The following is an 18,115-nucleotide window of genomic DNA, read 5'->3' on the forward strand; positions in this document are numbered from 1 at the left end:
TTTATTAGAAGAGGGCGAGAAGTGAAGCGCGAATATATCATATAGGTTATAATTCTGGACTTGAGTATTTGGCAAATATGATGTCACGATCGAGTTGAGCAATATAGTAGAAATTCTCTTCACACGTCGATGTATTTGCGCTGAGATGTACCTTTTCGTTTTTGAAATATGCATTTGTTTTGGGAGTCTTCGTTCTCAGCATTCATTGTTGTGAAACGCAGTAAAGAAAAAAATAGCCCCCACGAGAAATCTTGACTGTGTGCAGCCAATTCCCCGCCTTTAAAAGTTCATGCGACGAATATGACCATTTACCTGTCTCTACCGGCTGTTTAACTAGAAATTGGAAACCAGATTCCTGGAGTATTTTTTAAAGCACGATTTTGTTGACATCATTTTACTCTAACAACTCTTTTTCCACGCTGGGTCATGGAACTGCCCTGGTTCATGGTGACTGACAGGTATGAAAAGAATCAGCTCAATAAAATGAAGGAAATAAAAATTTCCGTAAAATGGCTTGTGGAACGATTGACAGCAAGCAATTAATATTGGTGTGGCACTATGGGACCAGAGTTATATTTCTAAACTATCAGTCGAAATTGTGAAGTTTAATTTTTTTAAAATACAATAGTCTAAATTTCCTTCAGATGATAAAAAGACATCTCGCATTGAAAACTTGCGTTCATGACAAAAGTACTTATGCTGTATTCATCGACCAAGGGGGTTGTCTATAGCTAATGGTTTTGCTTTCCTTTTGGGATAAGGCTTACGATAGAATTCTCCTTCACGATAAACAAGATCTGGCGATCCAAACAATGCAATCCTTGCCGCTTGTCCATAAATCGAATCAAATGTGCGAAGTCTCTCGTCGTCCCAATCATCTAACTTTATATCATATTCGGTTTCTAGAATAGCTTTTGGGTGAATGTGAAGAAAATAATTGTCTTCTACAGAAAAATGGGCGCTCGTTGTTGAATCGAGGCCGTCAAGATATGGGTTCGGACGATTAAAGAGAATTTCGTCCATGTGAACAATATTCGTTTCCTTGTTTTCTAAATAAATGCTGTATGGAACCACAAGACCCCAGAATGCAAGACTTCTTCTTTTGACTGGATCATATGATTTGTACATGTTTATCCACACATTGATAAAAGTTGAATCTTGCTCGCTGAATATAATTCCGTTGCTTGCTTTGTCGCTTTTCGATCTGTTTGAAAGATGACAAAATATAAAAATGCCGAAGAAACAGCCAATAACCGTCGAATTCGAGTAATAATTCAACATTCTTCTTCAATTTGACCTCAAGACTCGAAGTTTTAAGTGGACACAATTGTGATAAAAGTTAGCGACATGGTCTCGTAGTCAGATTTTAATATAATATTTGTGTTGGCAACGCAGGTTACGGATCTCGGGCGGACGTTCGCCAGCAAGCTTTGGTAAATGGATACACAACGACGTACCGGGAATATTCTATAATATAAATAATAGCTTATTACTTATAGGTGGATGCCCCCCGTGCCTCCCGCAAACGCCCAAAATAAAAAGAAAATAGTAATAGGGTTAGAGATGCAGATTTCGCTGAAAATTCAATTTTTTAAAATAATCCCAACCTGATGATTACTAATTTGTTATTAAAAAACGTGACGTTTTTTGCATGAGTGGCGGGGACTTTGTACAAAAGATCCAAAAAATGTTGAGTACAAATGAAGAATTCAGTCAAGCCACTCGCATTTCAGAAAAGAAATCCCAAGCGCAAACTCTAAGAAATGCGCAAAAACCTTTTACGGGTATGATTCGTTCGAAGATATATTTTTCCGTAAACGGAATTTTCAAAAATGTAATTCTGGGAACTTTACCTATTTTAAGTATTGTATTTGTTAGGAGTAAGCGGGGGTAGTTATATTCGCTAATGATGTAGTTTGCAGCGAAGATCTTCCCACACAAGGCTGATTTCGACAACTGTGATCCAAGTGCGAACTCTGCTCTTGATTGGGCTATTCTGTCAAACTGTAAAACCTCAATAATATTCACACTTACCGCCCAACAGCTGATTGGTGAATACGAATCGGATCCAGAGATTTCAAAGTTATGACGTCGAAGTCAAGATAAATTCCACCTTGTTCTTTAAGTATCTGAAGTCTTGCAACATCCGATTTGAAGAGATCTTTATCGATCTAGAAAATCAGGATTGATATAGTGTTTAGAGTAGAAAATATGAAAAGTTAAGAGAAGATTAATACTGATTAAATTAAATAATATTTCATCAAAAAACAGAAATGCCGACCATAAATCGATTTTTTTCCTTCAAAATATAAATCACCAAAACGTCAAGTATTCGTCAAGTATATATATATATTTTCTATTTTTGCGTTTTTTATTCTTTAATCGGTGAAGTTGCCTATTGATGCTGTTGACTAGATTTAGTTTTCGACAAAATTGTTTATTATTAGAGAAGAGGCAATTTCTTCAAAAGAATTATTTTATAGAGAAGGGGCAATTTTAGCAACGTTAAAAAAATTTCCTTCATTTTTTATTTATGTATTGGAAATTGAGTTATTAAACTTATTTGTTTTAGTGAATTAGGCGAACTTGCATATAAGAGAAAGATTTTATGGTACAGTGTTAGGAAATTTTAATTTGTGATTGGTTCCAACGGCTTAAAATCGTTTGTGGCGCACAATTTTTGTTTTAAAGAACGTTAAATTTAATCCCCTAATATCTCACCAAGCATTAAATTTCGCACGTCACAATTCATCTTATTTTACACTAACAATCTGCTACGTCCGTGCAATAGCTGAAGCAAATTCTAATCATATATATAATATTCAACGTATCTTGCCTGCTTTTCAAATACATCATCTGGAGCTCTCATCTTTACCATTTCAATGCACGGTATTTCACGTCTTATTCTTTCCCATATCTCACCTGAAATAAAACGAAATAATAGTTAATTCGCATGTGTTGTATACGCACTTAGAATCTTTTATAACTTCTCACCTCCTTCGAATACATCTGAATTATAATGAATTTGGATGACGCTCGGTCTTTGAATACTTGCAACAGATCTGAGTGCGAGGTATTGATAATACTGTGATACATTGAATTTAGGTCCAAACCAAATGAAGTGTACTATGTCCGGGACTAAATAATGTTTTCCAGAAGGGTCCGCAACTGGGCATCCTTTTTTGCAGCCACCACAAGATATATCCGTGTACGGCAGTCTATCACAAACAACATAACCTTCAGCTGAATCAGGTTGTCTGCAGCCTGCTCTTTGTCGTGCCCTTCGCACAAGTTCGTTATGGTACGTTAAATTATGCGATGCCACATCGCGATGGTGTTTTTCAGTGGGAACCATCAAAAACTTTACAGTAAATCCACATATGAGTATAAAGAATATAGTCTTTTTTATGATTTTGTACATCTTCCAGCGTGGTCGGAAATATCTACGATACCAATTTATGTACAGTTTTTTGATGGTTAGAATTAACATTTCAAAATAATTCTATATATAACAGTCATAAAAAAATAAATATAAACTATAATCTGGCTAATAAACTATATATATAACATATATATTGTATATTTGACAATATATATTAACTTTTATAAACTTGATTTAAGAAAACTTCCGGTTGAAGCACAATTACTGTTGTGTAGTTTTGCCGTTTAACTCTTTTGGTTTTCTCAATTTATCGGATTCACTATACCTTCATTTTTAAACTCATTGGGGAGTACAAAATGACGGTTCAGTGGACAAAATGCACCTATACTTGTCCTCGTGCCAGTTCGCTAATTGGTTACTTCATTGCTATCCTTCAAAAATTTCTTTAGTTGATTGACGCAAAAGTTAATTCTGATAACGCCAAAGTAATTAGAAGGAACAGAATGCCTGTCTCAAACCGTAAGATAAATGCAGACATGTCCTTTAAATTGAATCCCAACTGCAAACCTTTAATGCGGTGTGCATAAAATATAGTGCCTATTACAATGTATCTATTTACAAAATACATTTCCGTTTACACGCCGTTACCAATGATACCTAGAATAAATTTCAGTCAGAGCGTGATTCTGTTGGAAACATCCAAGCATGTATACTCAATTTAACAGTATAGCAGATGCAAACTTCGACTATACGAATCATCCCTGCTGTAATTTTTAGATATACTGTAATTATTCATGTATGCGCAGCTCTTCAAATAATGCTATTAATTTATGCATATATATAGCCTATAATCTCAAAAATATATAATACGCATATCCAAGAATGTTTTTTTCTACAACAAACTGATTTGCTTCGAATCGCAACCGTGTTGAAAAGGGTGAACTGAGAAAATTTCGAAAGGGTTGACTTTGTAGTTTACATTGGAACCTGCATCCAATGAGCATAGGCTATGCTTTGTTGACGTTTTTATTTTTTTCATTTTTTATTTATTCAATTAATATATGCTTTGATGTGACAATATATTGCCATATTTCTGAAAAATATTGTGTTTTCGACTTGATTTCTATTCCGCCTACGCCTGTCGTTTACTAGTCCAATCAGAGTAAACTCAGTAAAATGGACGGTTTTCTTATAACTGGTGTATATCTTATTTCTATATAATGATAGAATAGCAATGCCACCATTCATATTTGAAGAATTTGAATATATACCGGTATATATATGAGGCCAATCAAATGTTGATGTGCATACTCAGCCAATAAAATATGCAACTACGGCGATGTGTTTGATATCAGAGATATACATAAGAACCAAACTCTTGAAACTCTATTTCAATTTAATTTTAAAATAAATTTCTATATCACACCAGGCAACAACACGCGGTGAAGTTGCTTTCATATTTGAGAAAGGGAATATTTATGAATAGTGCCTATAAAGCGAAAAAGGGTCTGTAAAAACGCTACGATTTATTAAAAGCCCGATGTTTGATGCCATTGTGGCATCATTCAGTACATACTTCTGCTTGTTTTGCGCGTGGCTGAATATGCATGTACACCCACGCGCACAAAATACATATCATAAGTTTAAAATCTTAGCAACTCAATATTTTTCACTTGTGATTAGTCACTCGTCATGCTATTTATAAATAACGCTGTTGCTGTGTAGCGCAGGGTCGTATGAACCATCAATGGCAAATGCCCAATGAAAACAGTCAGGATGGTTTTGAATGTGGGCCCCTGATAAATTTAAAGTTGATAAAATCACAGCTATGGTCCTTGGAAGCGTCACGCTTTAATGTCACAAAACTATGGTAACCCTATTTATAATGTACGTCACGTAACCAACCCCAATCGTTGAAATTAGTCCATAATAACTTAACGAGGATGCTTGCTGATATTTGAGATTATATCTAATTTGCCACATGTAATTTATCTATTTTAGTGGAATAATGCAAATTATTCAGCAATAATTATATTTTAAATGGAATAGGCTCGAAACGATGGGAAATAAAATTCTAGCTGGATTGTGCGTTAACAATTTTTATGATCTAAGCATGCGCTTCTGTTTCATTGTTTACACTTTAAACTCTTGTTTGTATACCGTGCACCGTTAAGACTGGTGACGGATTTTATCATTGTACCGGTCTCCATGTTCACTTGATCATTGACATTTTTTCATTATTTACACTGTACCTTTATTCTGCTTCGTTGTTTCATTGCGACAAAGGCAGGTCGAAGCGTGATTCCATTTTGAGAAATACCTAAAACAATTAAAGTAATTTTGTAAGCGAGAATCAGAATTAATTATGTGCTCTTTATTTTTGTTCTCAAACTTAAATTGAGCAAACAAACGAGCAATAATCGTTCGTAGTTATCTTCTTGTTGAGATAAACAAATACGAATCGGCAAAGATTAATGCTATCTATTTTTTAATCAGGTTACGTATCTGAGGAGCTTACTTCAGAACATTATATCAAATTGTTCAGGCTCAGACCAGGTAAGATCAAAGAACAGCTGTTAAATTGATGTCAGATAGTAATCAGACAGAGTAAGCACATTCTAATATAATTTGCTTATCAATACATCGCTGTATGTATTCGACAAAATACACACTAAATAAATATATTCCCATACAACATCGACATAATATCCCATCATGATTATATTCGTCGTTTTTAAATTGCGAATGCCTTTTCCAGAGTAAAACCGGTTTAAAATTTTCTAAAAATGATATTAGTTTGATTTTTTTAATCGGGCTAATAAATCTTGTCCCAAATATTTACCGTTTAACTTAAAGGGTAAAAAATTAAAATACGATAAAAAATATGACTTTGTATAAATTGGAAACACGTTAACCTTAAAAACAAAATTGATCTATCTGAGTAAAAGAAAATCTAAGAATAATTATAAACTTTACTTTCGAATATTTTTTGTCGTAAAATCATCTCCAAATCGTAATAATAATTTGATTTATCAGTAATGTTTCATATATCAGTATTTGGACCCCCATCTCCAGCGACTAGAAACGAGTATTAAGACTTCGATTTTTCTGGTGCAATAAAGTTTTTTTTACAAAATTAAGTTACCGAATAAAGTTTTTTCAAATGCAGGCGGCTATAAATTATGAAAAAAAAGTTTTCATCATCAACAACATTTTTTCAACTTCGTTTTTTATTCGCCAAATTTTCTCAGTCCCAAAGCCCGCAGTTTCAATATTCTGAAATACGTCTGGCGACGTTAGGTTATAATGAACTTATAAAATAGTTTGCACTTCTGATAACTCAGACAAATAATAATGACGTCATGAATTGTTTGCATGAATGTTGTTCACGTATTTTGCACGTGGCCCTCAGTAAATATCCGATACATCTCCGTTCGATGTAAATATGTTTATCGGAGGCTTTCGCCGATATTCTATCAACGTTCAGACCAATCCTCGGAACATATTATACTCCATATGCATATGGTACAATATTTGCTGCCATTTTTAAAGTTGAAAAGAAAGAAATTTGAAAAAAATAATTTGAGATATTCATTTAAAAAAGTAGAATGGTACTATGACTTCTTTTAGACAAAAATTTGAACCCGTAACCATAGGTCCGAACTTGGACAAACTCCAGAACGATGTTTCAAGTGGCTCTGAAGTTAGGGTCAATTAAATAGCATTAATCACCTTCGACGGCTTACGTTAAACACGCTTGAAAGTATTTAGTGACTGTCTCGCGTGCACATACCGTGTTCACGAAGTTCTGTCGTGCGTGTTCCCAACTTAAACTTAGTAAAGTTAGTGAATCTGATATTTTCTTACACTTAAGTTTGCACACGCACACATGCGTACTTTGCGCAAAATTTTTATATTCTAGTAAATATTTGTTCTTTTGCGAACCAACCCCACAAAAATGATAGTTATTTCATGTAATGTTCGTCTAAAATGGGTAATGCAGTTTTCTGGGTAATCTGAAAAATATTTTTGACTCTTTCATTAACATACGTTTTAAATCTGTGATGTAGACTCCAAATACGATCACGTTATCTGTTGGCAGCAATTTTATCAAAATTGATCCACCATGATATAACTCTGTCCCAAATCAGAAAACGTTTTCAGATTTGTTAAGACAAAGAAGGAAAGCGCTTGGACCATTGATGGCCGTACTAGGTTTATGTTAAATTATATTAGTCTCGCAAGAAACACAAAAGTCTGTTCATTGTCAGAAATTTTCCTCTATTGCGGGTGCCTTGCGCAATGTTTGCGCAAAATTTTTGGGTTAAATATACGTCTTGGACATTTGCACACGCGCACATGCGTGCTTCTTGCAAAATTCTAAATCTAATCGGATAAAAATGCTCAGCTTTTTAGCTTCTGCTAAAAATCAGAAATAATGTTCAATTTTCGATGTTTGAATCGGAAAATAATCATTCAAATCTAAATCGTAAGTAGCCACAGGCTTGTGATTATCGCACCAATATTCGACTATTTGAATAAATATACACGGAACACCACTCTATTTCGTTGAGTACGGTAAATAGCCTAAAATGACAGGATGAAAAAATAAAACTAAACCTTGCTATAATGACAAAGAGCCATTTTATGTCCTAGAATGGCTCAAACAATAACAGAAGCTCTCACTCCGATGTGAGAAATTACCTAGCAAAAAATAGATCTCTGACATCTTGGAGAAATATATAAAAATTTTGTTACAAAATCCCAAAAAATATCGTTTACGGCAAGAAAATATTTGTCCTAATTATAAATGGGTAAAAGAAATTCGCGAGATTGAAGCAATTTCGTCAGCGAAGAAAGGTAATCATCGAGGAATAAACAAAATAATAAATATCCTGTCACGCGTTCTTCACCAACATTGTTAACAAAACTGCATGAGTATGTCCTTGGGCTAAAGTGTGTGTTTGTTGCATATTTTATCAGTAAAAAGTTTGGGAAATGTAATGGTTATAAAATATAGGATTAGGTGAAATTGCGCAAAACCCAACAAACAGATGGGTTCCTTGGGCTAAAGTGTCGGTTTTTACAGGTTTTATCAGTAAAAATCTCATGAGAGCGGAATGCTTACAAAATATGGCATAACATGGAATGGCACCACAAGCAAAACTAAACGCAAAATAGCCCAATGTTATTGCAATTGGTTCCGCGTTGAGTTGTTGAGCTTATGCAACATGTCCACTGTTTCATTCGTTGTTTCAACTTGCTGAACACCTACATTGATTGATGCGTTATGGTGTTCAATATAAAAATTGATGACATGTTGACGATGCCATTTGTCTGATATTGATATGACATTAGCATGATGTTTGAGTAGCAAGTACCACGTGGGTATACTTTTCTAGGTGGTTATTAACTGACGCTTTGTCTGTTGGTGTTTTCAATGACGTGTCGACTGTCTGTCTCTCTTCGAGTGCCCAGTGCAAAATCAAATTGCATTTTTTCCCAAGAAAATGATCAGAAGATAACGAACGATTTGTCTATATATTCACATAAGGTACAGGTACACAAAGTCGAAGTCAAGAGTTTTGTGAGAAGAAGAGATCGCAGACGTGTAGTTCGCTGGTAGTGAAGTACAGAACTATATTTATAAGTAATTGTAGAGGTTAGATTACAAAGAATTAATCGTTAATGAATGCATGATTTTTAACATCCATAATTTCGAATCCATTTTCCGTCATTACAAATGCAGGATGAAGTTTTGTAACTGAAGCTAATACTGTGTTCACAGTTTCATTTGATAAAACTAAAATTGTTGGTACTCCCGAAGTATGTGAACCGAGTTGGTGGGCACCGGAACGTAGTAGCCTATGTGTAACAGGTTAGGGTTAGGCCATAATTTTAGGTACAATTACTACGGGATTCACTTGGATAGTCTCCGAACTCGTGATAGAACTAAAATAAGGAAAATCGGTACAAAGTTATGTCCTAACCCCAACCCGGTACACACACTACGTTCCGGTGTCCGCCATCTTTCGTTCACATACTTCGGGAGTACCAATTTGTTTTAGTCGCTGCCGATGGGATTTTATAGATAACCTCCGATATGTTGAAACATTAACTGAATATGAATATTATAGCTGAGACTAAAAGTTTTTCGTAATTAAATATTAATACGGTGATTGTTTATGACACAGTATCTTCAACCTAAAACCTGCAAAGCTCTTATTTGTTTTTCATTTGTTAGTCTTTAAAACAGTTTTTGACAGCAGAATTTTATTTTTATAAAACACATTTTGCTGCTCCTCTAATAGAATGCCCATTGTTCAGTAATTGTTAGGTATATTTTTTTTGCGACTGCGAAAGCTACAATGACCCTATCATCTGGCCCCAGGCACTTACAAGGCAGTGATTAGCAGATAGAAGCTATTTCGTTTAATCCAGCTGATGTATTTCTGTCAAAGATTATGGGCGCGTCGTCATGCTCACTACACACGACGTAAACCAAAAGTAAAAAATGTTGTTATTTTATAAAATTTTGAAAATCAGAACAATTAACACTTTGTCACAATCGACAATTTTTCAGTGTTTTAAACAAAAATAGCTCAAAATGATTTTGTGTTTCGTCTTTACCTTTAAATTAAAGTTGTACAATTATTTTGGTATTTGAAAAAGGAAATGTCGAAATTTCTCTTTTCTTTTCGAAGCTATGGAAGTTTAAATATATTTAATATATAAAATATATTAATATATATATATATATATAACAACTTACAAAACCCTCCGACAAATAGTACTGGTACAACGAACGAAGATGAAATATATTCATGTCTCACCAAAAAGCACGAGAGACAAACTTTTTGCACTGATATGCAAAATACTAAGCTACTCTATAAATAAACAGACTAAAAATAGTGAGAAAAGAGAAAGGAGATGAACTAAGCAGTTTTGTCAGTAAAGTTCAGTGAGTCAGTCAATCGGGTACGACATCGCAAAGCAGTATCTTAATTTGAGCAATTAGCTGTCAATCGCTATAAACCATAAATCAGAGTGCCAGAGTAAAATACGAGCTTGTTCTGTCCAACATATTTGTATTTGTAAGTCTGATGTACCGTTAACGCAATGTTTGCGATTCAGTCCATTAGTAGCGACATTGAACTAATTGTGCTAGCATAGTGTTGAAAACATTTTGTAATCGAGATTAGTCTACAGCAGGGGTTCTCAAACTTTTGGTGTTGCGGAGCCCTTGGAAAGGTTGACTATTATTCACGGAGCCCCAAAATAAACGTAAAAATTGTTACTTTCCGATTAATCTTCCTGAGTAAGTTAAACGTACTTTACTCAATTGAAATACTAAACCCTTTCAATAGGGTTAATACAAGTCATAAATAAATCTAAATTTCAAAGATAAATTGTATATATTAGGGCTGTAAATTAGGGGTCGATTCTTTTCTCCTCTTGACATTTTTGGAAGACTTAAAAGGCCGCTAATAACGTGCGCGATTGCATTTTGTTACAATCGCCGATTGTTTTCGTCAGCATGGCGTGTTTTTACACCTCAAACATCTTTACGCCGGTGTTTATTCTCCCTAAATCAAAAATTTCCCTCGGCATATACATGTTTTGTTCCACAATGACGACGATAAATGCTTTTTCGTTCTCGTGGGGAATTATGAGTTCAATGTGAAAAACATGTTACCATAATATAATCATCGGCGACGAAATACAACAAAATAATAGTTAATAAAGAGGTAAATCCGCAATTCAAATTTCTTGATTGAAAAGCGGCGTTCTAAAATATTAGAACTAAAACTTAAAATGGAAGATAACACTATAAGTTTTGTTTCAGCAGACTCACATCAGAATAAAAACGCTTTTATAGACATTGTAAATCACAAAATTTGGTGTTATGTTAGGTTTTCTTCGGTTATTCATCGTAGTAACTGCGAAATTGAAACACAGTCAATTAATTATGCGCACGATGTACCATTTTTCCATTCTGAAACTACCTACGGAGCCGCATGCACCAAAATAAATTTTGCCAAGACCTTGTGATTTTTCAAACGGCGATATCTTGCTTAAAAATAATCTCGAGGCGAAAGAACAAATCAAATTTAACAAATCCCAAGTTCGCAAAAATACGACTCCAATTTATTTATAGTTGGCAGTTTATCACGCAGTTTATGTTATTTTACAATAGTATTTTTTCATTTCAGTAATCCTAATGGTAGTCTCGAACGTGAGTAACGATGAGCACAATTAAATTATTGCGACAAGACACTTTAAATGCTCGCAACGGTAATGAATTGAACATTTTACGCAACAGAAATCTCCTTATTCGTTTTTTTTTTAATCGCAAAGAATGTTGCGCTGAAATTTCCGATTCCAATTGTGAACCTCCTTCCTCTTAAGAATCCTGGCTGCGCTCCTGCTTATAAATAATGTCATTTTAATTCCGTCACTTTGCCATATTTCGAGGCTATATTGTTGTCAAATTTTATCAAAGCTGTTATTGCTTCTAGGAAAAGTTTTGAATTAGCCAAGTCAGTATTTTGAAAAGTAATAGAATAGCTCGCGGAGCCCCTGGTTTTCTCTCGCGGAGCCCTGGGGCTCCGTACGGAGCACTTTGAGAACCTATGGTCTACAGTACACTCTACCCTCTACAATCTACATCAACAATGTTCAACCCAATCACCTATCACTCGACGTGTATTGGAATACTGGTTGCGCCAGGCGCAGTGATTTCGATACTATTCAGCCCCATATATTTTAGTTGGTAAGCAAATGATTTATGCAGTGTTGTTTTGGAGTAAAGATGTTTATTGGACACGAAATGTACATATGAATCGTTTTGTTTTTCTTGTTTTTCATTTCATTGTTAATACAGTATTTCGCTTCTATGAAAAATCGCTTCTCTTTTTAACTAATGGGCTCATTGCTTTGAAATTTTCATTGGGGGAAGATTATATTTTCTACTAGAAGGGTATTACTTTTATTTATTTTAAAAATGTCTGTGGGCTCTATGAAATTCGTTTTGTGTGTGCGATTACGTCATCAAATTAGAAAATGCGAACGGTGCCTTGAACTTAGGGAGGGCGGAATCGAGTCTGGATTCGATTACAGAATCGATTCCCCGCGGAATCGACTAGAATCGATTCCGATGCATTGGAATCGATTTTCAAAGTTTAAAACTTGGATTGCAAACAATGTGTAACGTTCTGTGACAAGTCCTCCACATATGTAAACTGCTTTACTGTTATGCTAAGCTCATACGACACCGCAAACTTCACTATATATATATTTTTTCTTTTTTCTAGAAGCTAGAAGGCTGTTACGTTTATTTGTTTCAAAAATCTCTGTGGGTTCCGAGGAATTTTTTTTTGTTGTTGCGATTTTGTATACTGTGACAGATTAAATACCCATACTACTTAGTTTTGGCCTTCTTGTCCGCCCATATATTTGAACATCGCTTGCTTGTTTAATTCCACGTGGTATTGTTAAGTGGGTATGCTTTCTCGGTCGAATATTATGCCGAGGAATCGAGATTCGGAATCGGATAAGAATCGAATACTTGTAAGTAGTCATACTTGGCATCCTAAGGCCGCCCGTGGTACCGTGACCGCATTTTAGAGATTTCGTGGTCAGATTACCAGTTCTGTAAAAGATTTATTGCCACTTCGTTTTGGCCTTCGTGTACATATATTTGAGCTTTGCTCTCTTGGAATTCAGACGAGAAAATGCTATTCGGATTTTTTTGTAGATGAATTTGTGTTTTTTGATTTCCAGTATATATTTCCAATATATATATATATTTGTAAAATTGCCAGCACAATGGAATACGGAAATAAAGCCCGTCTTATCACAATGCTTGTAATGACAGGCTCTTTCTTTTTGGCGGAAATCGTTACGGGATACATGACAAATTCCATGGCACTGGTGGCGGACAGTTTTCACATGTTGTCGGATGTTTTAAGTATTCTGATCGCTTTTTTAGCTGTTCATTATTCCGGCAAGAAGAGCAAAACGAACACATACGACTGGGCCAGGGCAGAAATCTTGGGAGCAATGGCAAATGCTGTTTTTCTCATGGCGCTTGTTTTCACAATTGTGGTTGCTGCGATACAGAGGTAGGCCATACATTTTTCTTTTATTATTACTTTTTTTTTATATTTTGGTTGAAGTTGAGGAGAAGCAGCCACGTGTTTGGAGTCTTGTCCCAACTATAGGCATCGAAGGCTACAATATCGAACTACGAAGGAAAGAAGTATCACATAGGATAAGATTTTTATATTTCAATCGGTGTAAATGTGAGCAACCATGGCCTTTTGTCCAGTCACCAGGTGACGACTATAACCTAACCATAGTATTGATTACTTATGTATATATATACATATACAACCAACTCATATACAAATAGAACCCATGTCATAGCCATATGTGGTCAATCATAGAGTGTGCATACACAAGCAATCGATTTTATATGCGTGTATATATCTTGACTTTATACTTTACCACCAAATTTGCAGATTGATCATAATCGAGCCTATCACACAGCCGTTACTCGTACTTGGAATTGGAGCTGCCGGACTTGTAATCAATCTCATTGGATTAGTAATTTTCGGTTCACACGGACACGACCATGGTCACTCGCATGGACATTCACACGGACATGACCATGGTCATTCGCACGGACATGACCATGGTCATACGCATGGTCACTCTCACAACAGTGCTAAAGATTCTCATGGTAAATCTCCCAGTCACGCACACGATGATGACCTCGTGACAGTAACCACCACAATTGCGGAAAATAAGCAAGAAGAAGTCGATAACGCAGGTATATTATGTAAACAAGTTTTATGAAAAATAACACTGACATTGGGATTATATTTTATATATATGTATAGATATACAAACCAATACACGAACAAAGATTTTGGTTTTCTCTGTATGAGAGGAAAATTGATCAAATTTATACCAAAGTCAAATTGATACAAAAGTATCCCCTCAGAAATTTGCTTGCTTTCAGTGGTTGAAGATTGTTGTTGTCCTAGTAAGCTATTACATTTATTTATTTCATAACTTTCCGTGGGCTCTTTGGGATTAGTTTCTTCACTTCAATTAAAGTTTTGTTTGATGACGTCATCAAAATTGAAAATTGCGCACCGTGTGGCTGTTCCGCGATCGCATTTCAGCGATCAGATGGTCAGACTACCGGTACTTTTTAAAAGACCTGATACTACGGTAGGCCTACTTCGTTTTGGCTCTCGTCCATATAGTTGAGCATGGGTCTCTTGTTTTTTTTTATTTTTCTGAAAAAATAGAGTGTCTGAATCTGGATAATATATTATATGAAAAATAAATTCAATACTCCCATAACCTATAAAGCCTTTTCTTTACATTCAAATGATTTAGAAAAAAATAATAATGTTGATCAAACGACAAAGAAGAAAAAGAAAAGCAAATCTGCTGCTCAGATGAACATGCAAGCTGTGTTTTTACATGTACTTGGAGATGCTCTCGGTTCCGTAGTTGTTATCATCAGTGCTTTGATTATACACTTTGTTGAAGTAAGACGTCGTAAAATGTACTATTTAATTTCAAACCTTGTACATAAGTACTTTCTACTCTTTAAATTGAAGAATCGTGTATGTGAAACTACAATATATTCTATATCCGTATTCAGGGATGCAAACAGGGATGATATTTTCTGTCGAACCCGGTCGAGAACAGACTAGAAACTGAAATTACGTGCCAAAGAAAGCTCTGCGCAAACTAGGCCTCGGTTTCACGCCGAAGCTTGAAGCCGGCGCAGTCGCGCTCTCTCTAGTCATCGAGTAAGATAAGATGAATGAAAATAGGTCTATAACGTGCGATTTAGAAAGCTCAACGATATGTTATTTTTGGCAAGGAACCTCGGTGTTTCGTTCATATATTCAATAAAACATGTATGTTTAACATACAATGAAACGTGGTCCTCTGTATAAACTTTCCCCACCATAAAAATCTACTTTGAATTAGGAAAAATAATTTTCTTTATTTTATAAAAGGATGAATGGAGGTATTACGTTGACCCAGTGATGAGTTTGGTCACTTCTATTATTATATCTTGGACAACCATTCCTTTACTTCGCCGTGCATCAATGATTTTGCTGCAGAATCCACCAAGAAGTATCAACGTTGACGATATTAAAGAAAAGGCGGCAAAGGTAAAATGAGTGAAATGAATTTTTTTTTTTAGAATGTTAAAAGTACATGATGTAACCATCTTTTTATTTTTCTTACTTTGCACTTAACTGAGATAAAAGTCCTATAGAATATCCACATAAAAGTCGACCATTTAATTCAATTTATTTGCCACTGCACTATTTTTTGTCGCTAAATAGGGACATCGCGCTACGGAACTGAACTATTGGACGGCATCTTTCAGAGTCGCTTTTTTAACACGACTATTTTGGGCGATAGCTGACAGTTGTGTAGGGCGGTTTGAGCGCCATCTGACGGCGCAAATTTCGAAAACTTTCATTGGAAAGCCCTAGCGCAGAGCAATATCCTGAAGAAATATAACTGCTACATGATTTATCAAAAATCAAATACATCGTAACTGTGATACTGTGTTGCAATTTTGCCAAATAGTAGTGGTGCAAGTAAACTAGCGCCCAAACGTATGCACCAACGTACTCATTCTGCTACCATTAAGCTACAAAAAAAATCTTTGCTTAACAGAACAAATATTAAAATTGCATTTTTCAGGTACCTGGTGTAATGAGCATTCACGATTTGCACGTCTGGCAATTGTCGGGTAACTGTGTTATTGCTACAGTCCATGTCATTTTAGTAGACGGTTGTAATTTTGTGGAAATTGCTAAGAAATTGAAGCAAATCTTCCACGAAGTTGATATTCACGCAACCACAATACAACCGGAGTTTGCTATACAAAAGAATACAAAGCAAGCGCCAGAAGAAGTAGATGTAACTTTTTGTGAGTGCCCTAAACAACTTTCTGCAGGAGAACTACACAATTGCAATATGATCGGATCCGATTCTGGGTAAGAATTTGAAAATTGTGGTTAGAAAGACTGAAGTATTGGTGTTATTTTAAAGTCTAATTTGAAAATAAATACTTAATTTGATAAGAACATCAAATTTTGCAACTTTTCTTTCAACGATATACATAGGCAATTAAGAATGCAGTCTACTAAATAACTATCCACAGGCTCAAATAGCTGAATAATTTTTTTTTTTCAGGGTCTCTTCTGATGACGACTCTTCCAACTCCGATACCACTTGTCTATTGTCATGTCTCTCAGACGAATGTCTACCTCATATGTGTTGCGATGGTGTTCGACAAAGGACATTGGATAAACCATCGTTCGAAAACCCTGGCTACGAACCTCCATCGTCCGCCAGCACAAACTCAACGTCGAATGATGAAAATTGCACACAAATTTGAGACAGGATTTATTGTTTCCAAAAATGTAACGTTTAATGAATGAGCTTTAAACGCAGTTTGCTTCATATCCACATTACAATAAACGTCCGCAATTTTTCTTTTTGGAGAGAGGTAAAAAATATATGAATATATACAAACACTGAGGACTATGTGAATTATACACACAATTAATATTTCGAATGTAGAATTCACAATTAAGTGAGATTTGAGTTTATTACATTCTGTAATATGGATGTACATGTATACAAGCGTGCTGGAGTTATAAGCTATACCAACATAGAATAATAATCAGATAAAAAAATTGCCTAGGCAGATTAGGCAGTATCCACGTCTATTACTTCATCTGCTTCTGTCTAAATATTTAATACATTTTTAACTTTTTTAAGGTTAAATAACTCCAAATTCATGTGCGAGGACCATTCATATAAACTCTAATACTCTATAATATGTTTTTTTTTACAAAATCTTCTAATGTTTTATATTGCATTGCACACTGTCTCGCATTATATGGACGGCTGTTTATTCAACATAGAAAAAGTTTAGTTATTCGAGGCTCCGTGAAAATATTACTTTCAAACATGAACAATTCCCCGTACGTTGTATTTTCAGTTTTTAATTTATTGCTCGGTTCAATATTTTTTACAACAAAAAAACTGTGTTGAATTCATTTGTCTTATTTCACTGAATATATTGCAAAGAATTTCCAATACGACTATATTGTCACGGACATGGCAAACGCCCATATTGAACTAGTGATAAATTGGACCGTATTTTTCAAATAAATAAAGTATTGTTGTTATTGTCGTGAGGTCACGTCGGTTCAAACCATCTATTTGTGTTTGCGTATCCGCGTAAGTTCAATTGACGTTTGGGGCCACTCCATCAACTGAATATAGTTTTACGTCTTTTGAGTTTCTTGATTAACTGAACAAACTCAAATAACACGGCCACAAGGGATACGTCGGTATGTATGCATTTGACGTATTGCGGAATTATGAACGTATACGTAGATGGAGCATATGTAAGACTAGAACGTAATGGGAATAATACGAAACTGTTAACTCAAGAAAAATTTATATTATTTTAGAAAACAGTGAACCGCGTATTAGGATATGGTCACTGGCAATTTGAAACTCATGGAAGGACACGATTAATTTTTGTTGTATTTCCCTGGACTTTGGAACTTGAACAAATAGGTTCAATTTCGTCGAAGCGTTTCTCATAAAGTAGAAACGCAGAGTAAATTGCTAGAAGAGTCCGCTGGGATTCCACAAACAATAGCT

At 35.1% G+C, this 18,115-nt stretch overlaps 2 protein-coding genes and 1 long non-coding RNA gene across 4 annotated transcripts in view; 1 reads left to right on the forward strand and 2 right to left on the reverse strand.

The window, feature by feature from the left end:
• Positions 1–18,115, reverse strand: part of LOC120336656 (uncharacterized) — a 90,887-nt gene that overhangs the window by 39,529 nt on the left and 33,243 nt on the right. The window lies entirely within an intron of this gene.
• Positions 342–4,705, reverse strand: LOC120337701 (uncharacterized). The gene is made up of 4 exons (XM_039405577.2): positions 2,995–4,705; positions 2,837–2,922; positions 2,035–2,171; positions 342–1,204 (listed from the first exon to the last, which is right to left on the reverse strand). The coding sequence occupies exons 1-4, from the start codon at positions 3,488–3,490 to the stop codon at positions 706–708; spliced, it is 1,218 nt and encodes a 405-aa protein (XP_039261511.2). The 5' UTR covers positions 3,491–4,705; the 3' UTR covers positions 342–705.
• On the forward strand, positions 12,980–17,664 carry LOC120338028 (uncharacterized). 2 transcript variants are annotated; one of them, XM_078117187.1, is made up of 7 exons: positions 12,980–13,506; positions 13,906–14,059; positions 14,090–14,216; positions 14,795–14,949; positions 15,430–15,588; positions 16,133–16,428; positions 16,628–17,664. In XM_078117187.1, the coding sequence occupies exons 1-7, from the start codon at positions 13,211–13,213 to the stop codon at positions 16,830–16,832; spliced, it is 1,392 nt and encodes a 463-aa protein (XP_077973313.1). In that variant the 5' UTR covers positions 12,980–13,210; the 3' UTR covers positions 16,833–17,664. The 2 variants fall into 2 exon arrangements, with proteins under 2 accessions (XP_077973313.1, XP_039261883.1); XM_039405949.2 differs by having other exon boundaries at positions 13,126–13,506; positions 13,906–14,216.

The sequence above is a fragment of the Styela clava genome, chromosome 10, assembly GCF_964204865.1.
Source record: "Styela clava chromosome 10, kaStyClav1.hap1.2, whole genome shotgun sequence".
NCBI lineage: Eukaryota > Metazoa > Chordata > Ascidiacea > Stolidobranchia > Styelidae > Styela > Styela clava.

Bases quoted from the DNA above. Each gene is read 5' to 3' on its own strand.
- LOC120337701 (XM_039405577.2), bottom strand. From the start codon at position 3,490: ATGTTAATTCTAACCATCAAAAAACTGTACATAAATTGGTATCGTAGA. The intron at 2,923-2,994 runs GTGAGAAGTTAT...GTTTTATTTCAG, and splicing joins TTCAGATGTATTCGAAGGAG to GTGAGATATGGGAAAGAATA. The intron at 1,205-2,034 runs GTAAGTGTGAAT...TCTTTCAAACAG, and splicing joins CACCAATCAGCTGTTGGGCG to ATCGAAAAGCGACAAAGCAA.
- LOC120338028 (XM_039405949.2), top strand. From the start codon at position 13,211: ATGGAATACGGAAATAAAGCCCGTCTTATCACAATGCTTGTAATGACA. The intron at 13,507-13,905 runs GTAGGCCATACA...CCAAATTTGCAG, and splicing joins GTGGTTGCTGCGATACAGAG to ATTGATCATAATCGAGCCTA. The intron at 14,950-15,429 runs GTAAGACGTCGT...ATTTTATAAAAG, and splicing joins TGATTATACACTTTGTTGAA to GATGAATGGAGGTATTACGT.